We start from the raw sequence: 15,717 nt of genomic DNA, 5'->3' as shown, positions 1-15,717 counted from the left end.
CCATACAAATTGTGTTTAAGCAAATGATTGCAGATCACATGACTTAAGACTAGTTTATTCAATATGTCTCCAAGCATTAAAAAGATATTTTTATGAAGTCAAACTCAATAAACTTATAAAGTGCTTTTAATTTTGTTGTTTTAAATTTTATTTTGGGAACAACCCATCACTCTTCAGTGACCGATGCCAAAGAACGCTCCCTGCTCTTCTAGAGAACACAGCTCTTTGCTTTGTTTTAAATTTATTATTGCTCTTTTCAATCTTGAATCAGAAAATACCTAAAGAGCTTAATAGCGCCACAGTTCCTGATACTGGAAGCATACCATCAAGATCTAGGGTTATGCTGAGGCCTCTCGCCCAGACAAACCAGAGATTCTGTACAGAGAGGGAGACATATTAAATACAAAGGTCCGTGTAAATTCAATTCAATTACTATTTTACAACAAAAGCAATTTTACCACATATCTTTACATTATTCTAAATTGGGTATTCCTATTCAATGTTACTGCAGATTAAAAATTTCCCCCACATAACTAAAAATATAAAAACCAAAGGATTTCCTCTCCCCGTGTCACAGAGAAAGCCACAGCTCTGTCCTCACTCTCCTACGCTCATGTTTCATCAGTTTGCCGCCAGCTCTATTTCCTCAAATCGTGTGTCAATGTGCACGCAGACCTGGGACAACTGGTCCACGTGCAGGACCCTCCCCAACAGCTCCCAGCGGGCGAGTGGCCAGAGTGCCTCCTCTGGCACACACATGGTCCTTGTTACACTCCTACTCAAGGCTCTTTCTCCTAAGGCCTTCAAGGACGAGATTCTGGTTTCCGAAAGGTGCTGAGCATCCTATCTGGGCGCACTGCTCTAAGGATCAACATCATCAAGGTCACTTCTTAATTCACCAATCATCATGGGAGATTCCGAACCCTGTGGCAAAGAGAGGAAGTTAAGGTTCCTTTTTCTTTTTTTGTTTTTTTGAGACAGGGTTTCTCTGTGTAGCCTTGGCCATCCTGGACTCACTTTGTAGACCAGGCTGGCCTCGAACTCACAGCGATCCACCTGCCTCTGCCTCCCGAGTGCTGGGATTAAAGGCATGCGCTACCACGCCCGGCTGAAGTTAAGGTTCCTACAATTAGAGTTAGGCAGGAATTTCCCACACTGACTTCTTTACTTGTGCTCTGTAACTTAAGTATATCCTCATGAGTATCTTAAAGGGATGAAACACAACACCATCACCCCTTCTGGCAACTGAGTCTTACTCAGTCACTAGAAGAACCCCTGGACTGGCCTCAGGCTATCCTTTCTTCTCCACACCCACACGGCAGACTCTCAGTAGGACTGAGTGAGCAATGGGAAAAACTGGAGAGAGGGACTTAGCGCGAGTGCCACGTTACTCCATGCCAGGCGCCCCCTGTTAGGTCATTCCTGACTCTACAATTGGCTTCTGTAACCAAGTAGGGTGATTTTGGTTCATATGTTGAATAAATAGTTTGAAGACCTACCCCATGCCTGCCACTGATTTAACTTGAGTAGGGACAGGGGAGGGGAGGAGACAGTCTCTTGTGGAAGGAACAAGTACATTTGATAAACTAAAAGCAAAACGCTGGGGAGTGAGGTACAGGGGATCAAGTCAAGCAGAAAACATGGAGAATCCTGCAGTGGCAAAGGAAAACCACTGAGAGGTTTCAGGATGTGACCTGAGAGCAGCCATAGTACAAACAGGGTTCGCACAGAGAGCATGGAGCATAGGATGGGAGGATAGACGAGCAAGCCCCACGTAAAGGGCGTGGGCCGCTCTGGCACACGGGCGCTATATGTGGGTACAGGGTGCTGATGAAGCCCCGGCTTTGGTAGGGAAGTGAGGAAGAGGTGGGCAAACAGGCAAGCCCAGACACAGAATTTCACCCTGGAACTTAGGAGCGGAACAGTGTGTGTGGGAAACCAGGAGGCTGTAGAGTGAAGCTGTGCAGAGTAACTCAGGGCACCAGAAGAAGCTGTGCTGGGCGGAGACTGAGAAGGAACTGTCAGTGAGGAAGGAGGTCTCAGGGAGCCTAGAGCGAACTCTGGGGAAGGCCAGCTGCTGCTGCTGGCAGCTAAGGGAGGGCCTGAGAAACACAGGCCACATGCCATCCAAACAGTGGGTGAACAGAGGAGGAGGTGGAAGAAAGCATGGGTGTAAGCAGGCAGGGGTCATCAAGAGCAGGCTGTTTTTAAGAGGATGGAGGAGAACTAACTGTGAGGAAATAGCTCTAGAAAGGGCAGTAGGGCAGAGTTCAGGAATGGGAGGAAAGTTCTATCAAGAGGGGCAGAGAGGAAACCTTCCTCATTGCCTCAGAAAGAAACAGGTCAGTGCAGACTACGGGGCTGATATGTAGGAGGCAGCCGTGGTGGGAGCTCCTGTCTGAAAGACCATATTCCTGAATAAGGGAGGTAGTGTGGTAAAATGCTGAGAGCCAGCCTGCGTTATTTCACATAGCAAACCTGGGCTAGCAGCCTTCGGTGGCCAGACTAATAGTTGCCCACTGTGGTTGCTAAAGGCAACCTTCATGGGGCACAGCATCTCCAGTAGTATTCACTCACAGGTGGGTAGGTGAGGTTCCTCTGCGGTGGCCCCAGAGGAGACAGCTGTGATGGAAGGCCACGTGCCAGGGGAGACATGGCTGCCCAGAGCAGGTGTTTCATTGTATTTCTTCCTTCCTACATTGATGAGCAACCTCCCACACACACACATACCTTGCTTTTCTTTGTTTTGTTAAACTAATGTTGAACGATTTGGAGCCCCCTGAAAAGCAGGTGTCCTTTAGCTGCACAGAACTTTCAAGTCCACATTTCCAGGAAGATTGGGGAAAGCAAGAGAGGTTTTCAGTGACTGGGCAGAATGAAGGAACAGACCCATGTGCATGCTGGCAGCAGACGCAGCACTGTTCAGCTGTGTATAAGTGTAAGCCCCCAAGTTCTCAGCTCACAGCACAGAGGGCCCAGCTGGCCTATCTTTATCTCACTTTCTGGAGCAGGGCCCCTTGTTTCTTAACATTTGGAATGCTGCCCTTTTGGCCAAAGACAGGCCCCAGAGATACCTGTTGTAAGTGTCTCTCTCCGTTCTCATTCGCAGGACTGCTCTCTGACCCATTGCTGCTTCCTGACTGCTCCTTTTCATTCAGCAGAGCTGTGGCATATGCTAATGTGTCCTGCATAGATTTAAACACAAGAAGACAGGTTAGGGCTGTTTCTGAGCAGCAACCTCTGGTGGCGCCAAAGCACCTCATAACCCCTTGCCCTGAAGACCCAATGTTTTTCTCTGGCAGATGATCGGTTTCCACTGGCTCTGAGGACACCAGCCCACCACCTTCCATACATAAACCCAATGGCTGCTTCTGTGGCTCATTTCCAACCCTTCTCTCTCTTCTCTGACCTGTGGTTTCTAAGAACCCGGCACAGGGGTTTCAGAGCACGCCAGAGCGGACACCCTCACCTGAGCTGAGATGGTTCGCTGAAAGGTTTTTCCAGTTGAGGTTTCATTAGAGACATTGCTCTGTGGAGTCCAATAATGTTCTGACATCTGGAAAAAAAGGCCAAGCAGAGGTGATAGGTGAGCTTTCCTGCCACCCCGCCCCTGTCCCCCCTGAGTGCACAGTTCTACCTCACACCAAAGTCTAACAGGCAGAAGTGCAAGTCTACCTAGAGACTTCCACAACCTCAGTCATCACGGAGGACTGTCCTCCGCTTCCCAACAGGAAAACTCTGCTTCTCAGTGAGAGTACTGCCTTTCCTCTATGAAGCTAAGAGGGCTGTTACTTGTGAACAACCATAATTCAAATACATTAAAAGGGAAATTCCAAAACCAATCATTCTTCAGTTCTAGCTTGTGAGTGTTGTGCAGAGACCCTGCACTGTCCCACCCTGTCCTGCTCCAGACATAAACCATCTGTCCAGTGATCTATCTACCCTCTGCATGTTACTGCTTTGGAGAACCCACACTGTAAACACATGAGAATTCCCACAGTCATGTGGCTGGCTTATGCCATCCATCTCCCCACCTTCTCACACACACACCCCACAGCAGTCCCTATCACCATAGCAGCATCAGCACAGTACAAGAGCCTCTTACCACACAACACTGTTATCATTTCTCTAGCATATTCCGTCCCCATCTTATCACTATTATTGTTAATCTCTTACTGTGCCTAATATCTAAACTAAACTTTAGCATATACGTATGTATCTAAAAGAAAAACAGCATATGTACGCTTGATACTACTGCCCACTTGGAGGCATGTCTTAGAGCACAAGCCTTTGGGGCTGCAGAGATGGCTCAATTAGGAGCACCTGCTGCTCTTGCACAGGACTCAAATTTGGATCCCAGCACCTCTAGGTCCTGAGAATGTGACACCCTCTTCTGGCCTTGGTGAGTACTCACAAGCATGTGTATATACTCATATATATAAATAAAAATAAAATATTAAGAAGAAAAAAAAAAAGAACACAGCCCTGTGAGATGTGGGGAGGAGGCGTTATCACAGTGTATGTACTGACTAAAGAAATGTTTGAAGGGCAGAGGACCCAAGTTTGATTTCTAGCACACATTTCAGACAACTTACAAATACCTGTAACTCCAGCTCCAGGGATCTGACACCTCTGGCCTCATATACATGTGTGTGTACGCACACACACACACCCACGCACACAAGTAAATAGATCAAAAATAAATATTTGACATCTGAAAATAGTTTGAGGTAATTCTACAAGTTAATTAGCTAATTTTAGGAAAAAGAATCTTTTTTCATGTAAGGCGTGTTGTTTTGGATTCCGATGTTACAGAGCTAAGAAAGTTTAGAATTCTATTACCTTCTTCTGTAACCACTGCACGGCCCAACTCCAGTGGTGGGAATTCTCTTTGAAGTACTCTTTAGCAGCAGGACACCTAGCAACCAAGAAGATTACTGTTATTAGATTACTAATTTGAAAATATTCTTACTTAATTATAATACTTCATCTTGAAACATGTATACTACTTTTACTAAAACTAAAATTTCCCCTTATTTTTGCACAGGTAAGACCACAACCCATGTGAGCCCCAGAAGGCAGCAGAGGCAGAGTGCCTATTCTCACTGGCTCTAATGATCAACAGTCCTGCTAAAAGCTGGAGAACTAAACAAGCCCTACTAACAATAAGCTGCAAGTTTAGTAAATCATCTCTTTATATAATCAAACTAATTTTAAATTTTGTGTTGAAGGGAGAGTGAGAGTCTGGAAGCATAATTTTAAAGCATGCAGGGGGCGCCTCTTTCCAATTCTATTTTACTCTGACTGTTCACATAACTGTCCTTTGTGAGGACAGCTCTGAAGATGACCTTGCTAACGGTGTGTGTAGACAGGACACGTGAGGACGCTGACAGGCAACTGGGCAGCTGCTCGTAGGGGAGATGCCGAGGGTCCTAGCACTACTTGGAAATGCCCATCTTGACAAGCTGCCAGTATCAAGTCTAATCAAGGAACCCACAGTTGTGGTAGGATGACACCTGTGTCCAGAGCACTAGGAAAAACATCATTTCAAACAAGCCCCAATTCTCTGTTTAGGAAGTTCAAGCACAACAAACATCTCATTTTTATTCTGATACAAGTCCAAGAATAGCACTTTCTATGCCTACAAACTGGGCCAAGGCTGGGCGATGGTGGTGCGCGCGTTTAATTAATCCCAACACTTGGGAGGCAGAGGCAGGCAGATCTCTGTGAGTTCAAGGCCAGCCTGGTCTACAGACTGAGTTCCAGGACAGCTAGAACTGTTACACAGAGAAACCCTGTCTCAAAAAACCAACGCCCCCGCCCCTAAAAAAAAATTCCCAAACTAACCAAACAACAACAACAAAAAACTGGGCCAAAAAAGTTGGCTATATTCAAACACAATGTAGTCACTATACATCACTGACCGTGTTGGACCATGGACTGCACAGGGTTAGGCTAGCACCACTGTAAGGTTCCTCATCAACTAAAGAACGACACACAAAACTCGGCACAGCCTTCAAAAGGAAGGAAGTCCCGACACACTACAGCATGGGCAAACCTTGAAGATACTGCACTAGTTTTGGAAGATGAAAGAAACTAGGGATGGATGGTGATAAGTACAAATTTTCTTTAAAACATTTAGCTATTTTTGAGCCACGGTGTACATTATGTGCAGGCCTGAAAACTACTGGCAGGAGTTGGTTCTCTCCTTTTGCCAACACAGAAGAGCTTAACATTACTGAACTGCATGAACTGTACACATACTGAGGTCATATGCTCTGTATATTGTGTTGTGTTTAAAAAGTACCTTTCACTTTGAGGTCAACCTCAAAATGTAAGTTTAGTTCCAAGACTAATTGAGTGGTGTGCCACTCAAACTGCCTGTGACTCAGCATCCCAAGACTGGTGTAAAGATCAAACAGGCAACACAAGCAAAGCGCCTGCTCCTGTGTCGTGGCTCACAAGTGCTCCACAGAGAGAGGGACAAATGTCTCTTGAGAGACTACTTTCAAAGTGGAGACTTTGGGCTAGAAGGGACTTCAGGAAAGTTCACTAACTGTTGCTCCTGAGGTCTCCGAAGCTGCCTGACTCCTGCCCTGCTGACATAAGGCCTTTTCTCCTTTTTGAAATTCTGGAACACATTACTTTACTAACCTTCTCCCTTCAGGTTCTTTGGGGAGACAATCTGAGTAGGTTCCTGAGTTTTCAAGCAAACATGCCGCCAATCAGTCAGATTCTCTCAGGTCCAAAAACAAGGTAGCACCCACCCCACAGTCAAACCCACCTCCTCTGCATTTCTAGTTTGTACTTACTTTTGAGCAAGAGTGACAAGGAACTTGACACACTGGTAGCAGCGGCTGCTGTCCACGTGATTACTGCGGTGCATCAGTGCTGGAGGAAGAGAAGACACTTTAACAAGAAGGCCCTGGAGAGGCTCAGGTAACAGTGATGGTCCTGCTCTGGTAATTAAAAACATATGTACATAAACATGCTATAAACCTGTATGTATAGCAGCTTGACTTCGTAGAGCTGGACACCCTGACACCTCAGCTGGATGGCATTCAAAACTCTCACACACTGCTACCCAGATAGGAGCAGCAGTTATTTATCTGCTTATCATTTTTGATAACGGGAATTTATGACATTAGCTCTATTTAATAAATGTTTCTTATTTTCTGTTTTAGCAATTGAAAACTACACAATACTTATTCTCCTTGTCATGTGCTGTGCTTTTATGTCCCAGAGGACCTGGTCCGGCTGATGCTATCGCTAGAGTGCTCTGCCTCAAAGTGGGGCTTAGAAGCCTCAGGTGGTTCCTAGGCTCCTCTTACTGCTGCCATGTGCTGCTTAGGATGGGGCTATATTCTGAGAAATGGTTGGCAGGTGAGTTCATTGTTGTAAAAAATCAGGGGGAACTTCTACAAAGAAGGACAGCTAGCCTACTAGTAACATAATCTTATGTGGCCTCATCTTAGGTATAGTCCATTAGTGGCAGAAATGTCACATGAGCCATGACTGTACACAACAAAATTCAAAGTGATTGTGATGCAGGAGATCTCAGTGGGTGGTTGAAGTAGACAGGTTTCTTTTTTTAACTGAACCAATTCTAATGTATAGTGTATTAAAACTAAATCAGACTTCTACAAAAGAAAGCACAGACACAGAACATGATAGACAGTGGGCATGTGGGTCAAAAGGCAATCACACTTCTCATGTCTCAGAGTACTGGGAGTCTCTGGGGTTAAGTTTTCTTCCCATGGCTGTTGAGGAAGGAAATGATTTCTGTTATCAGAAAGACTCCTGTAGCTTGTAGAAAACTCTACAGCATTTCTGAATTTTTCCTGAACTGGGAAAGAACCCTAGTCCGCACTGTACTGAGTAGATGGACAGTGTCCCGTCAGGATGAGGAACCTCAGTGACAATGACAAGACTTGTCACGGAGCAGTCGGTAATTCATCTATGTCAGGGCGAACCACCACGCCCCTGGAACATAGCTAATTTATAAATTTGCTGCAGGCACTTGCTCCTAAGTCGGCATACTTGCCTAGTAATCCATTTTCCGTCTCAAATACAAATTTGACTCGCTCTACTTGTATGGGATCCTCAATGACCTGTGAGAGAAGGAGACAGAGTTAGCAACTGTCAGCAGCAGCCTGTGCAGAAGCGCCTGGTGTCTCCTCACAGCTCTACTCAACAAAGCTCAACACTAAGGGATGCTATGCCACTGTCACACATGCCATGCACATCCCTGAGTTAAACCCAAAATATAAAATTATCAAAGGTTTGTTCACTTCCTGTATGCATGTTTCTAACAATTATATCCATTGTTTTCTGAGGGCCGTGAGGACAGATGTTCTGTGATCCTAAGGCCATAAGATCACTTTAAACTTATTTATCAGAAATGTGTTTAGGGTTTGCTGCATCTCGAGCCACCGCTTGGGTCTGCTGCTGTCCACTCAGTGATATATAGCTCTGTATCGTTTCCCAGTTCATAAACAGGATGGGGGTCAAAAGGAAGAAAAAGCTTAGAAAGACAGGTTTTTAGTAGATGGAGCTCATCATATTTTCTACAATGTATTTTTATATTTTAAGCCATTTCAGTGCCTCCTCTGGGCCACGTTCAATTATTATGCACTAGACTTTTAACGGATACCGTGTCTTTTCTAGGAGGCCCTTGACTAGTCTCTCTCATCAGCTCGTACCAAATCATCAAATTCTATTACTTCTCTCCCTAATTTATCTGCCCCCTATTGGCCTTCTACTCTCTGCCTCTTTTTCTTGCCGGGCTCCTGCATTCCTCTTCTTCCAATCTCTAACCTTGCTTGCTTTGGGCCCTCCTTCAAAACAATCGCCAAAGGATCTTGCTATGCAAACGAGTCGGCTTGCTTTCCTGCTTAAAACATTTTCTTGGCGCACCATCACTCATAGCAGGGGCTGGGAGATGATGGAGATGAGCCAAGAGGCCTGTTTCAGGAACTAAGGAGTCATGGGAAACTGGAGGCTACACACACGTCCAAGGAAGCACGTGGCTACTTCTCTTAATGACCACTGTTTGCCAGAAACGGAACTAATATGGCTAGATGACGTTACATTCCTATTTATTGGCTGAACATACCGTGTGCTCCACAGGAAGCAGTGGGTGTGGCCTGGCGTGGCTAACAGGAGCCTGTTGTGACCTGTCATTGCCCCCACCCGCCGCACTCTACTCCATGGCTCTGTTTTCTAGTCCTTCAGCCACATCAGTCACGTCCACAGAGTCCTCTGTCATCTAGGAAGGGCGTGGCCAGCAGTGTCGTCATACCTGCAAACCTGCCGAGTGGCCTCTGAGCGTGCCCTCAAGGTTAAGCCCAGCGGTCACACAATTGAGGCCTCCCATTATCCCTAGGACTTCTGCAGTATAACTGCCTGTGGTTTTCCCTGGCTACTTCAGGATGCTGGGGTTCCAAGAAGGCAGACTTTCCAAACTGCTTTCCCTCTCTAAGGCAATGATGCATGTGAAATGTGACTGATATGAAGAACAGTCAGCAAATGCAGGCAAACTGAACAAAGCCCAGTAAGGAACTAGCGGTTAACACCCATGTAAATGCACGTGAGTGAGGAGAGAATGGACGCCTTACCAGTATCTCATGCAGTAGCTGGAATGTATTCTTTAACTCATGGGGAGGAGCAGTTTCTAGCTGGTTCTGAAAAAAAATTGTGAAAGAATACATTTCTAGGAACTTCTCAGTGGAGAGCACAATTCGGAGATCAAGCTCTAGCTCTACCACTGTTTGTCACTGGTCAGGCCGACTCTCCTCCCCAGGGCTCAATTTCCCCAAATCCTTATCTGGGCACAAATAAGGCCCCGAGGCTGTCTCAGAAAAGTGAGGAAGAAGGAGGGAGAATTCCAAGTCACTAGCAGCCCTGTACTTACACAGCTACATCCACTCTCTGCAGTGTTCTCTAAAGATGCTGGCAGCAAAGAAAATGCACTCTGGGGTACGTTTTGAGTGAAGTATTTTTAAAAGGCAGCACATGACACTGCTAAAATACACTAAGAAATCAAGGTTAATGAAACCTATTTATGCATTTAAAACTTTTATTGCATGCATGTGCATGTGTGTGTGGTTGTCCACAGAGGCTAGAAGGAGTATTGAAAATTCCACTGAGGGAGGGAGGAATGGGAGGATACAAGGGATGCAATAACAATTGAGATGTAATATGAATAAATTAATAAAATATTAAAACAACAACAGCAACAACAAAAAGAAAAGAAAAAAGAAAAGAAAATTCCACTGAGCTGGAGTTCAGGCAGATATAAAAATGCCTGTGTGTGGGTGCTGGGGACTGATCTCTGGTCCTCCCCCATCCTCTGTGCATAAGTAAGCTGGGGAAGAATACTGTATTTTATCAACACTTCCAAGGTGTCAGGGATGGCACTATTAAAACGTTTTGCCTAGTGCTGTACGGATTATTACAACTTTGGAATCAAGTCCTATTTATTCTGTTTTGTGCAGAGGAAGCTGCTTGGGCTCATAGTCATATAGTGAGGAAACAGAGAGGAACTTCCTCTCTGATGAAGACAGAGCACCCACTGCTAAGAGCTACAGCCGACCTCACTAAGTACCTGCTACTTGTTAACACTAATGTATCAATTACAAACACAGGGTATGAAACTCTATTACACAGAAGAACTTCTGTGGATAAGAACTAGTACATATAATGTGAATTTCATACAAAGAACTTGGAAGGAAACATGCCTATGTGACAAGACTGCTCCTTGGGGCAGAGTGGGAAGTGGACCATGGATGGCTAGCGGTATGTGTCAAAGCAGACTTTGGCTATATTTATGTATTTACATTTTTTCACTAAGAGAGTCAAAAGCATAATTATGTAAAGATTTAAAAACCAGTAAAATGGCATGCATACTTAAACACTTCTCCAGTAGCGCCTAGACAGGCAGTGAGCACTGTGGTAAAACAGGTCCACAGCCACGTTCTCAGTCCCTAAGCTCTACTCTGTCTCTGCTAGTTGTGTGATCCTGCTAACTCTGCCTCAGTTTCATTGTGTGGAAACCACATCTATTTCACAGGACTACTTGAGAAGTCAGTGAACCAAGTGTAGCACATCTGGCACAGCTTTTGTGTTTAGTACGATGGGTGAGGTACTGATGATCTTAATTACATTAAAATAGAAAGATAGAAAATAAAAGGATGAAACGGGAACAATTAAAAGGATGCTACTGGTGATCATCAGTAAATAGTGGAGTTATGAATTTTTTATTAATTCTTTAAAAATAAATTCAATACTATTTTTATAATTATGAAAAATGTCCGTATTGCCTGGGAGCAAAAGAATGCTCTCCTAGGAACTTCACAGAGTGCTAGCAGCTATTGCTAGGTTTAACTGCAGTTGTACCTTAATGCAATGCAGCATTGCGAAGGAGAAGCGCTCATTACAGAAACAGCAGTACACCACCATCTCCATGAGTGCCAGGAGTGAGCCAGTCAGCTCTCGCAGAGCAAACATGACCTGGTGGGAGGAAACAAAGGAGTAAGTTGTAGCCACAGTCAGCAATCTGTTGTTCTGGCTTTCACTGGAATTTTCAGAGATTAAGATCACCAACACTGTCCTAACTAGCTTTCTTGTTTGGGGTCTGAGGAGAGGTTTCAGGGCATGAGTCTATCTGCCATTTTATACACATCTGTACTAACACGCACTTTTTATTCCCCGAGGAGTCATTTTCAACAATTTTCAAATGCAAGCATTCTCATAAGAGGTTAATGACTGATGATAGAAAAATAAAATTAAACTTAAAAAAAGATTTTAAAAATTACTAAGATATGTTGCTCACAAACTCATTTTCACATAAAATCAGATTCTCGAAGTCAGAACTCATTGGCGGATGGCCCTGGGTGGAGGGAGAGCTGGCTGAGGCACACAGCACATGCCCTGTGAAGGCATGGGGACAGCCCTCGGGCACACACACTCCTAAGGCTGAGGCACACAGCACCTGCCCTGTGAAGGCACGGGACAGCCCTCGGGCACACACACTCCTAAGGCTGAGGCACACAGCACCTGCCCTGTGAAGGCACGGGACAGCCCTCGGGCACACACACTCCTAAGGCTGAGGCACACAGCACCTGCCCTGTGAAGGCATGGGACAGCCCTCGGGCACACACACTCCTAAGCTCCACACATACATGCTTCTAGGCTTCCGTGTTTTAGGGTGGGGAAAGGCAGAGCAGGAACAACATCTTGATAGCTAAGTACGTCACAGGTGTCCTGAGCCCTAAGGGCAGCGGCCGGGCTGGACCTGGGAGTCTAGTTCTTGGTCGAAGAAGAAGAATATCCACTGAACCAATCCACCCATCAGCCCACGCCGTGCTGGATGTGGGGCACGTTGGGCAAGTGCTCTACCAGTCAGCAGGCCTCATTTTTTAATGCTTTATGAAATGCAGATAGAAATAAGCATTTCTTCTCCTAACAGTATTTCCTTTCCACCAGAGGAACTTGAAAAATACACCAACAAAAGGATTTTACTCAAATAGGAGAAAATAGCATAACTTCCACACAGCAGTTACGTACCTCTAACAGATACGGTTTCCCTTCAGGCAAGAACAGTAAGGCTTCCACTTCCTCGTGGAGGGGCAGCAGAGGGCTCGAGGGAGCCACGCTAATAGGTGGTCGCTGTTTAAATACGCCAGGAGCTTTAGGAGACCCAAGAAACAAAGCACAAATCAGAACTGGTGTCACTTGGAAACGTTCCATGAAACGCCCACCAAACAGCAAAACTTTCAGGTCTGCGCACACAATTGCTGCATGCTTACAACTCGATCTTTCAGTCTATAGGACCATGAGCTATGTAGACAATTTTCTACTTTCTTTAAAGTTTGCCTCAGCTATAGCTATGAAAGAGTTCCCAAAGCAGTTACCAAAAAGTCCCAGACAAGTCACTGTTCTTTAAATAACCGTTGAGAAAGACCATCTATGCTAAAGCAGATCCAGCCCATACAGAAAGGCTGATTCTAGGACAATGACTTAGTTTCTTCTGTTAAGTTGTTTGAACTCAAATAATTAGTCAGCTTTTTATCTTTTGAGCTGACTGCCTCGGATGTAAGAAGTAAACTACACTCACAACCCTGTGTCACAGTTAAGCTTCAGCTATCCACTTGACACAAAGGTCACCTGAAAGGAACCTCAACTAAATAATAATTCCCCAGATCATATTGGCCTGTAGGGCATTTTCTTAATTGCTAGTTTATGTAGGAGGGCCCATTCCACTGTGGGCAGTACCATCCCTAGGCAGGTGGAGCGGTGTATAAGAAAGAAGGCTAAGCAAGCTGAAGCGGGCAAACCAGTAAGCAGTGTTCCTCCGTTGGTTTATGTTTCAAGCTCCTGCCCTGAGTTCCAGCCTTGGCTTCTCCAGATGGATTATAGCCTGTCAGCCAAATAAACTCTCTCCCCCTTGAGGTGGTGTTTAGCAAAGCAACAGAAGGCAAACCAGAACTCCATTCACGTGTCCTTCAATGTCCCTTTATATAGTTTTTAAGCGTCTTTCAGTTGGAATGACGCACTCAGGGACTGTTCTTACTTCCTGCCCTTACGTTCTGCTGTGACACATCACCGCACCTGGGAGCGCTATCACTCACTAGCTGTGCACCGTGTCTTTGTGCTTTCTCATCTACAGAAGCAGATAGCATCTCTCCAGTTTGCTATGGGGAACAAACACAGTCAATACAAGTACCATGAAGAAGGAGAGCCCACACACAGCAAACACTCATGGCTAGCTGCAGTATAGGTCTGCTGTGTCACTGTCAGGAGAAAGCCTAAGGACTGTGGAGAAACACAGTGCACATGTGGGATTAGGATACTGGATGGTCATTCAGCACAAAAGAGTGTCCGTGACTGGGCCATTGGTGGTGAGACAGTAGAAAATGCTACTGATTCTAACATATTAAAAATATTTCACTAATTTACAACTGAATCCCCTTTGCTTTTACAAAACTCTCTGGTATTTTATCTAAGTCATCCTGACTATACCTAGAAAGTTATTTTTACAATATTTTCGTTTTGTAAGAAGGATCAGGAAAGGTCAGGTGGCTTGGTCAAGTTCACACAGCCAAGAAATAACAGCCTATACCTTGGCTTTTTTCCTACTACATATGTTATTAACATTATGGAGATGAATGAACTCTCAATGAGTTTTTCATCCTAGAGCACTTTAAAATATACTTGTTCCTCTCTGCTCCAAATCAACGACTAATGTATCTTCTCTTGTTATCAATAAATAGGTTAAATAAAGTAAGGTTTAGCATTAACTGGAAAGAAAAAAAAACAAAAACAAAAAACCCAAAAGCCAAAACTGTAAGTACTCCTCAAATATCAAATAGTCCATTGAGAAACAAAACAGAATTGATTCAGTTCCTAGCAGCAGAACTTCTTCTGATGTGGAAGGTATAGTCAAACTTACCAACACTCCTCTGGGAGGAGACATCTGTATGCAAGACCAGCAGCGCAACAGTGTTGTGGAGGTTTCCGAATTCTCGTGCTTGTGCTGAACTCCATCGGCGTATCTGCCACGAGAGGACATTGGAACATGCTGCTATTGTGTGTGGGAAAGGCTCTGCCAGCTGGCGATTTACTGAACTACGTGTCTCTTGATGCCCACAGTACAAGAGGTCACTGGTCTTAACGTATCTTTAAAGGGCTTGCTCCCCAAAAGATACGAATTCAGATTCTAAAAGCAAGTGTGCAGTACAGGTTGGGTCTGCTGATGACGTGGCAATAACTTCCAGAGCCTTACTGTAACGGCCATGAGGCTGGAGGACAGGAGGCCTGCCCTGTGGCAGCACCAGTGTGTTGTATCCACAGGCACATGCTCCTGACAGTGCTTCATGTAATGACAGACTGGATGCTCTGCCCACTTTGTGGTTTTAAGGACCAAATGAAATATCAAAAACTAGTGTACTCTACAAGTGCCAGGTCATAACCGCATGTGCAGTGTAAGCACAGTGAATTCAACTCAACCACAGGTGGGTGATGAGTCTGAAATGACAGAGGCACTACAAACCTCACCACAGTCAACACCCCCAGCATGCTATGGTACCAGTACTGTTTTACTACCTAGGAGTGACAGCAGCAGGAGGATGTGCCAGGGGCTAAGAGAAGCTTAGAAATGTCAGTGCAAGTCTGCCCTCAACAAACAAAGGACAACACTGCCCATGCAAAGCACAGCACACAATGCAAAGGCCCAGACTTGGAAATCCTCAGAGCTGGGCCTAGAGCCTGTCTCACCAACACCTGCGCTTTGTGGTATTGCGTAAGTTATTTAGCATAGTTGTGCTTAATTTCTTATTGGGGAATAGGGGTAACCCTGCCTATTTTCCTGAACTGCATGTATCCAAACTGTAACCACCACAGAATGACCAGGTGCACCTACTACACAAGAAGCACTCATTTATCATACTGGATTCTAGCATTTTATGCATTTAGAAACCTGTCAAACAAAAGAAATACATGGATGGGAAAAACAGAGCTATATAGGAATTTCTACCAGGCCATTATTCAGCCCCCGCCCTCTCTCTCTCTCTCTCTCTCTCTCTCTCTCACACACACACACACACACACAGACACACACAGATAGATACACACATACAGACACACACACACAGACAAACACACAGACACACACATACAGACACACACACACAGACACAGACACACACACACAGACAC

The 15,717-nt window shown here is 45.0% G+C and overlaps 1 protein-coding gene across 1 annotated transcript in view; it reads right to left on the bottom strand.

Moving 5' to 3' along the window:
* Positions 1–685: 685 nt before the first annotated feature.
* Positions 686–15,717, bottom strand: part of Usp24 (ubiquitin specific peptidase 24) — a 134,125-nt gene continuing 119,093 nt past the window's right edge. Inside the window, exons 59-68 of the mRNA XM_051171821.1 lie at positions 14,453–14,555; positions 12,568–12,689; positions 11,398–11,511; positions 9,618–9,683; positions 8,045–8,111; positions 6,813–6,891; positions 4,843–4,918; positions 3,470–3,556; positions 3,075–3,185; positions 686–924 (exon numbers count right to left, since the gene is read on the bottom strand). Coding sequence (XP_051027778.1) covers positions 862–924; positions 3,075–3,185; positions 3,470–3,556; positions 4,843–4,918; positions 6,813–6,891; positions 8,045–8,111; positions 9,618–9,683; positions 11,398–11,511; positions 12,568–12,689; positions 14,453–14,555 — 888 coding nt within the window. The 3' untranslated portion in view covers positions 686–861. The remainder of the gene's footprint in view (positions 925–3,074; positions 3,186–3,469; positions 3,557–4,842; positions 4,919–6,812; positions 6,892–8,044; positions 8,112–9,617; positions 9,684–11,397; positions 11,512–12,567; positions 12,690–14,452; positions 14,556–15,717) is intronic.

Source organism: Acomys russatus, chromosome 29 (genome assembly GCF_903995435.1).
Source record: "Acomys russatus chromosome 29, mAcoRus1.1, whole genome shotgun sequence".
Taxonomy (NCBI): Eukaryota; Metazoa; Chordata; class Mammalia; order Rodentia; family Muridae; genus Acomys; species Acomys russatus.
Note: the sequence above shows the minus strand (reverse complement) of the source record. Positions and strands in the feature narration are given on the sequence as shown.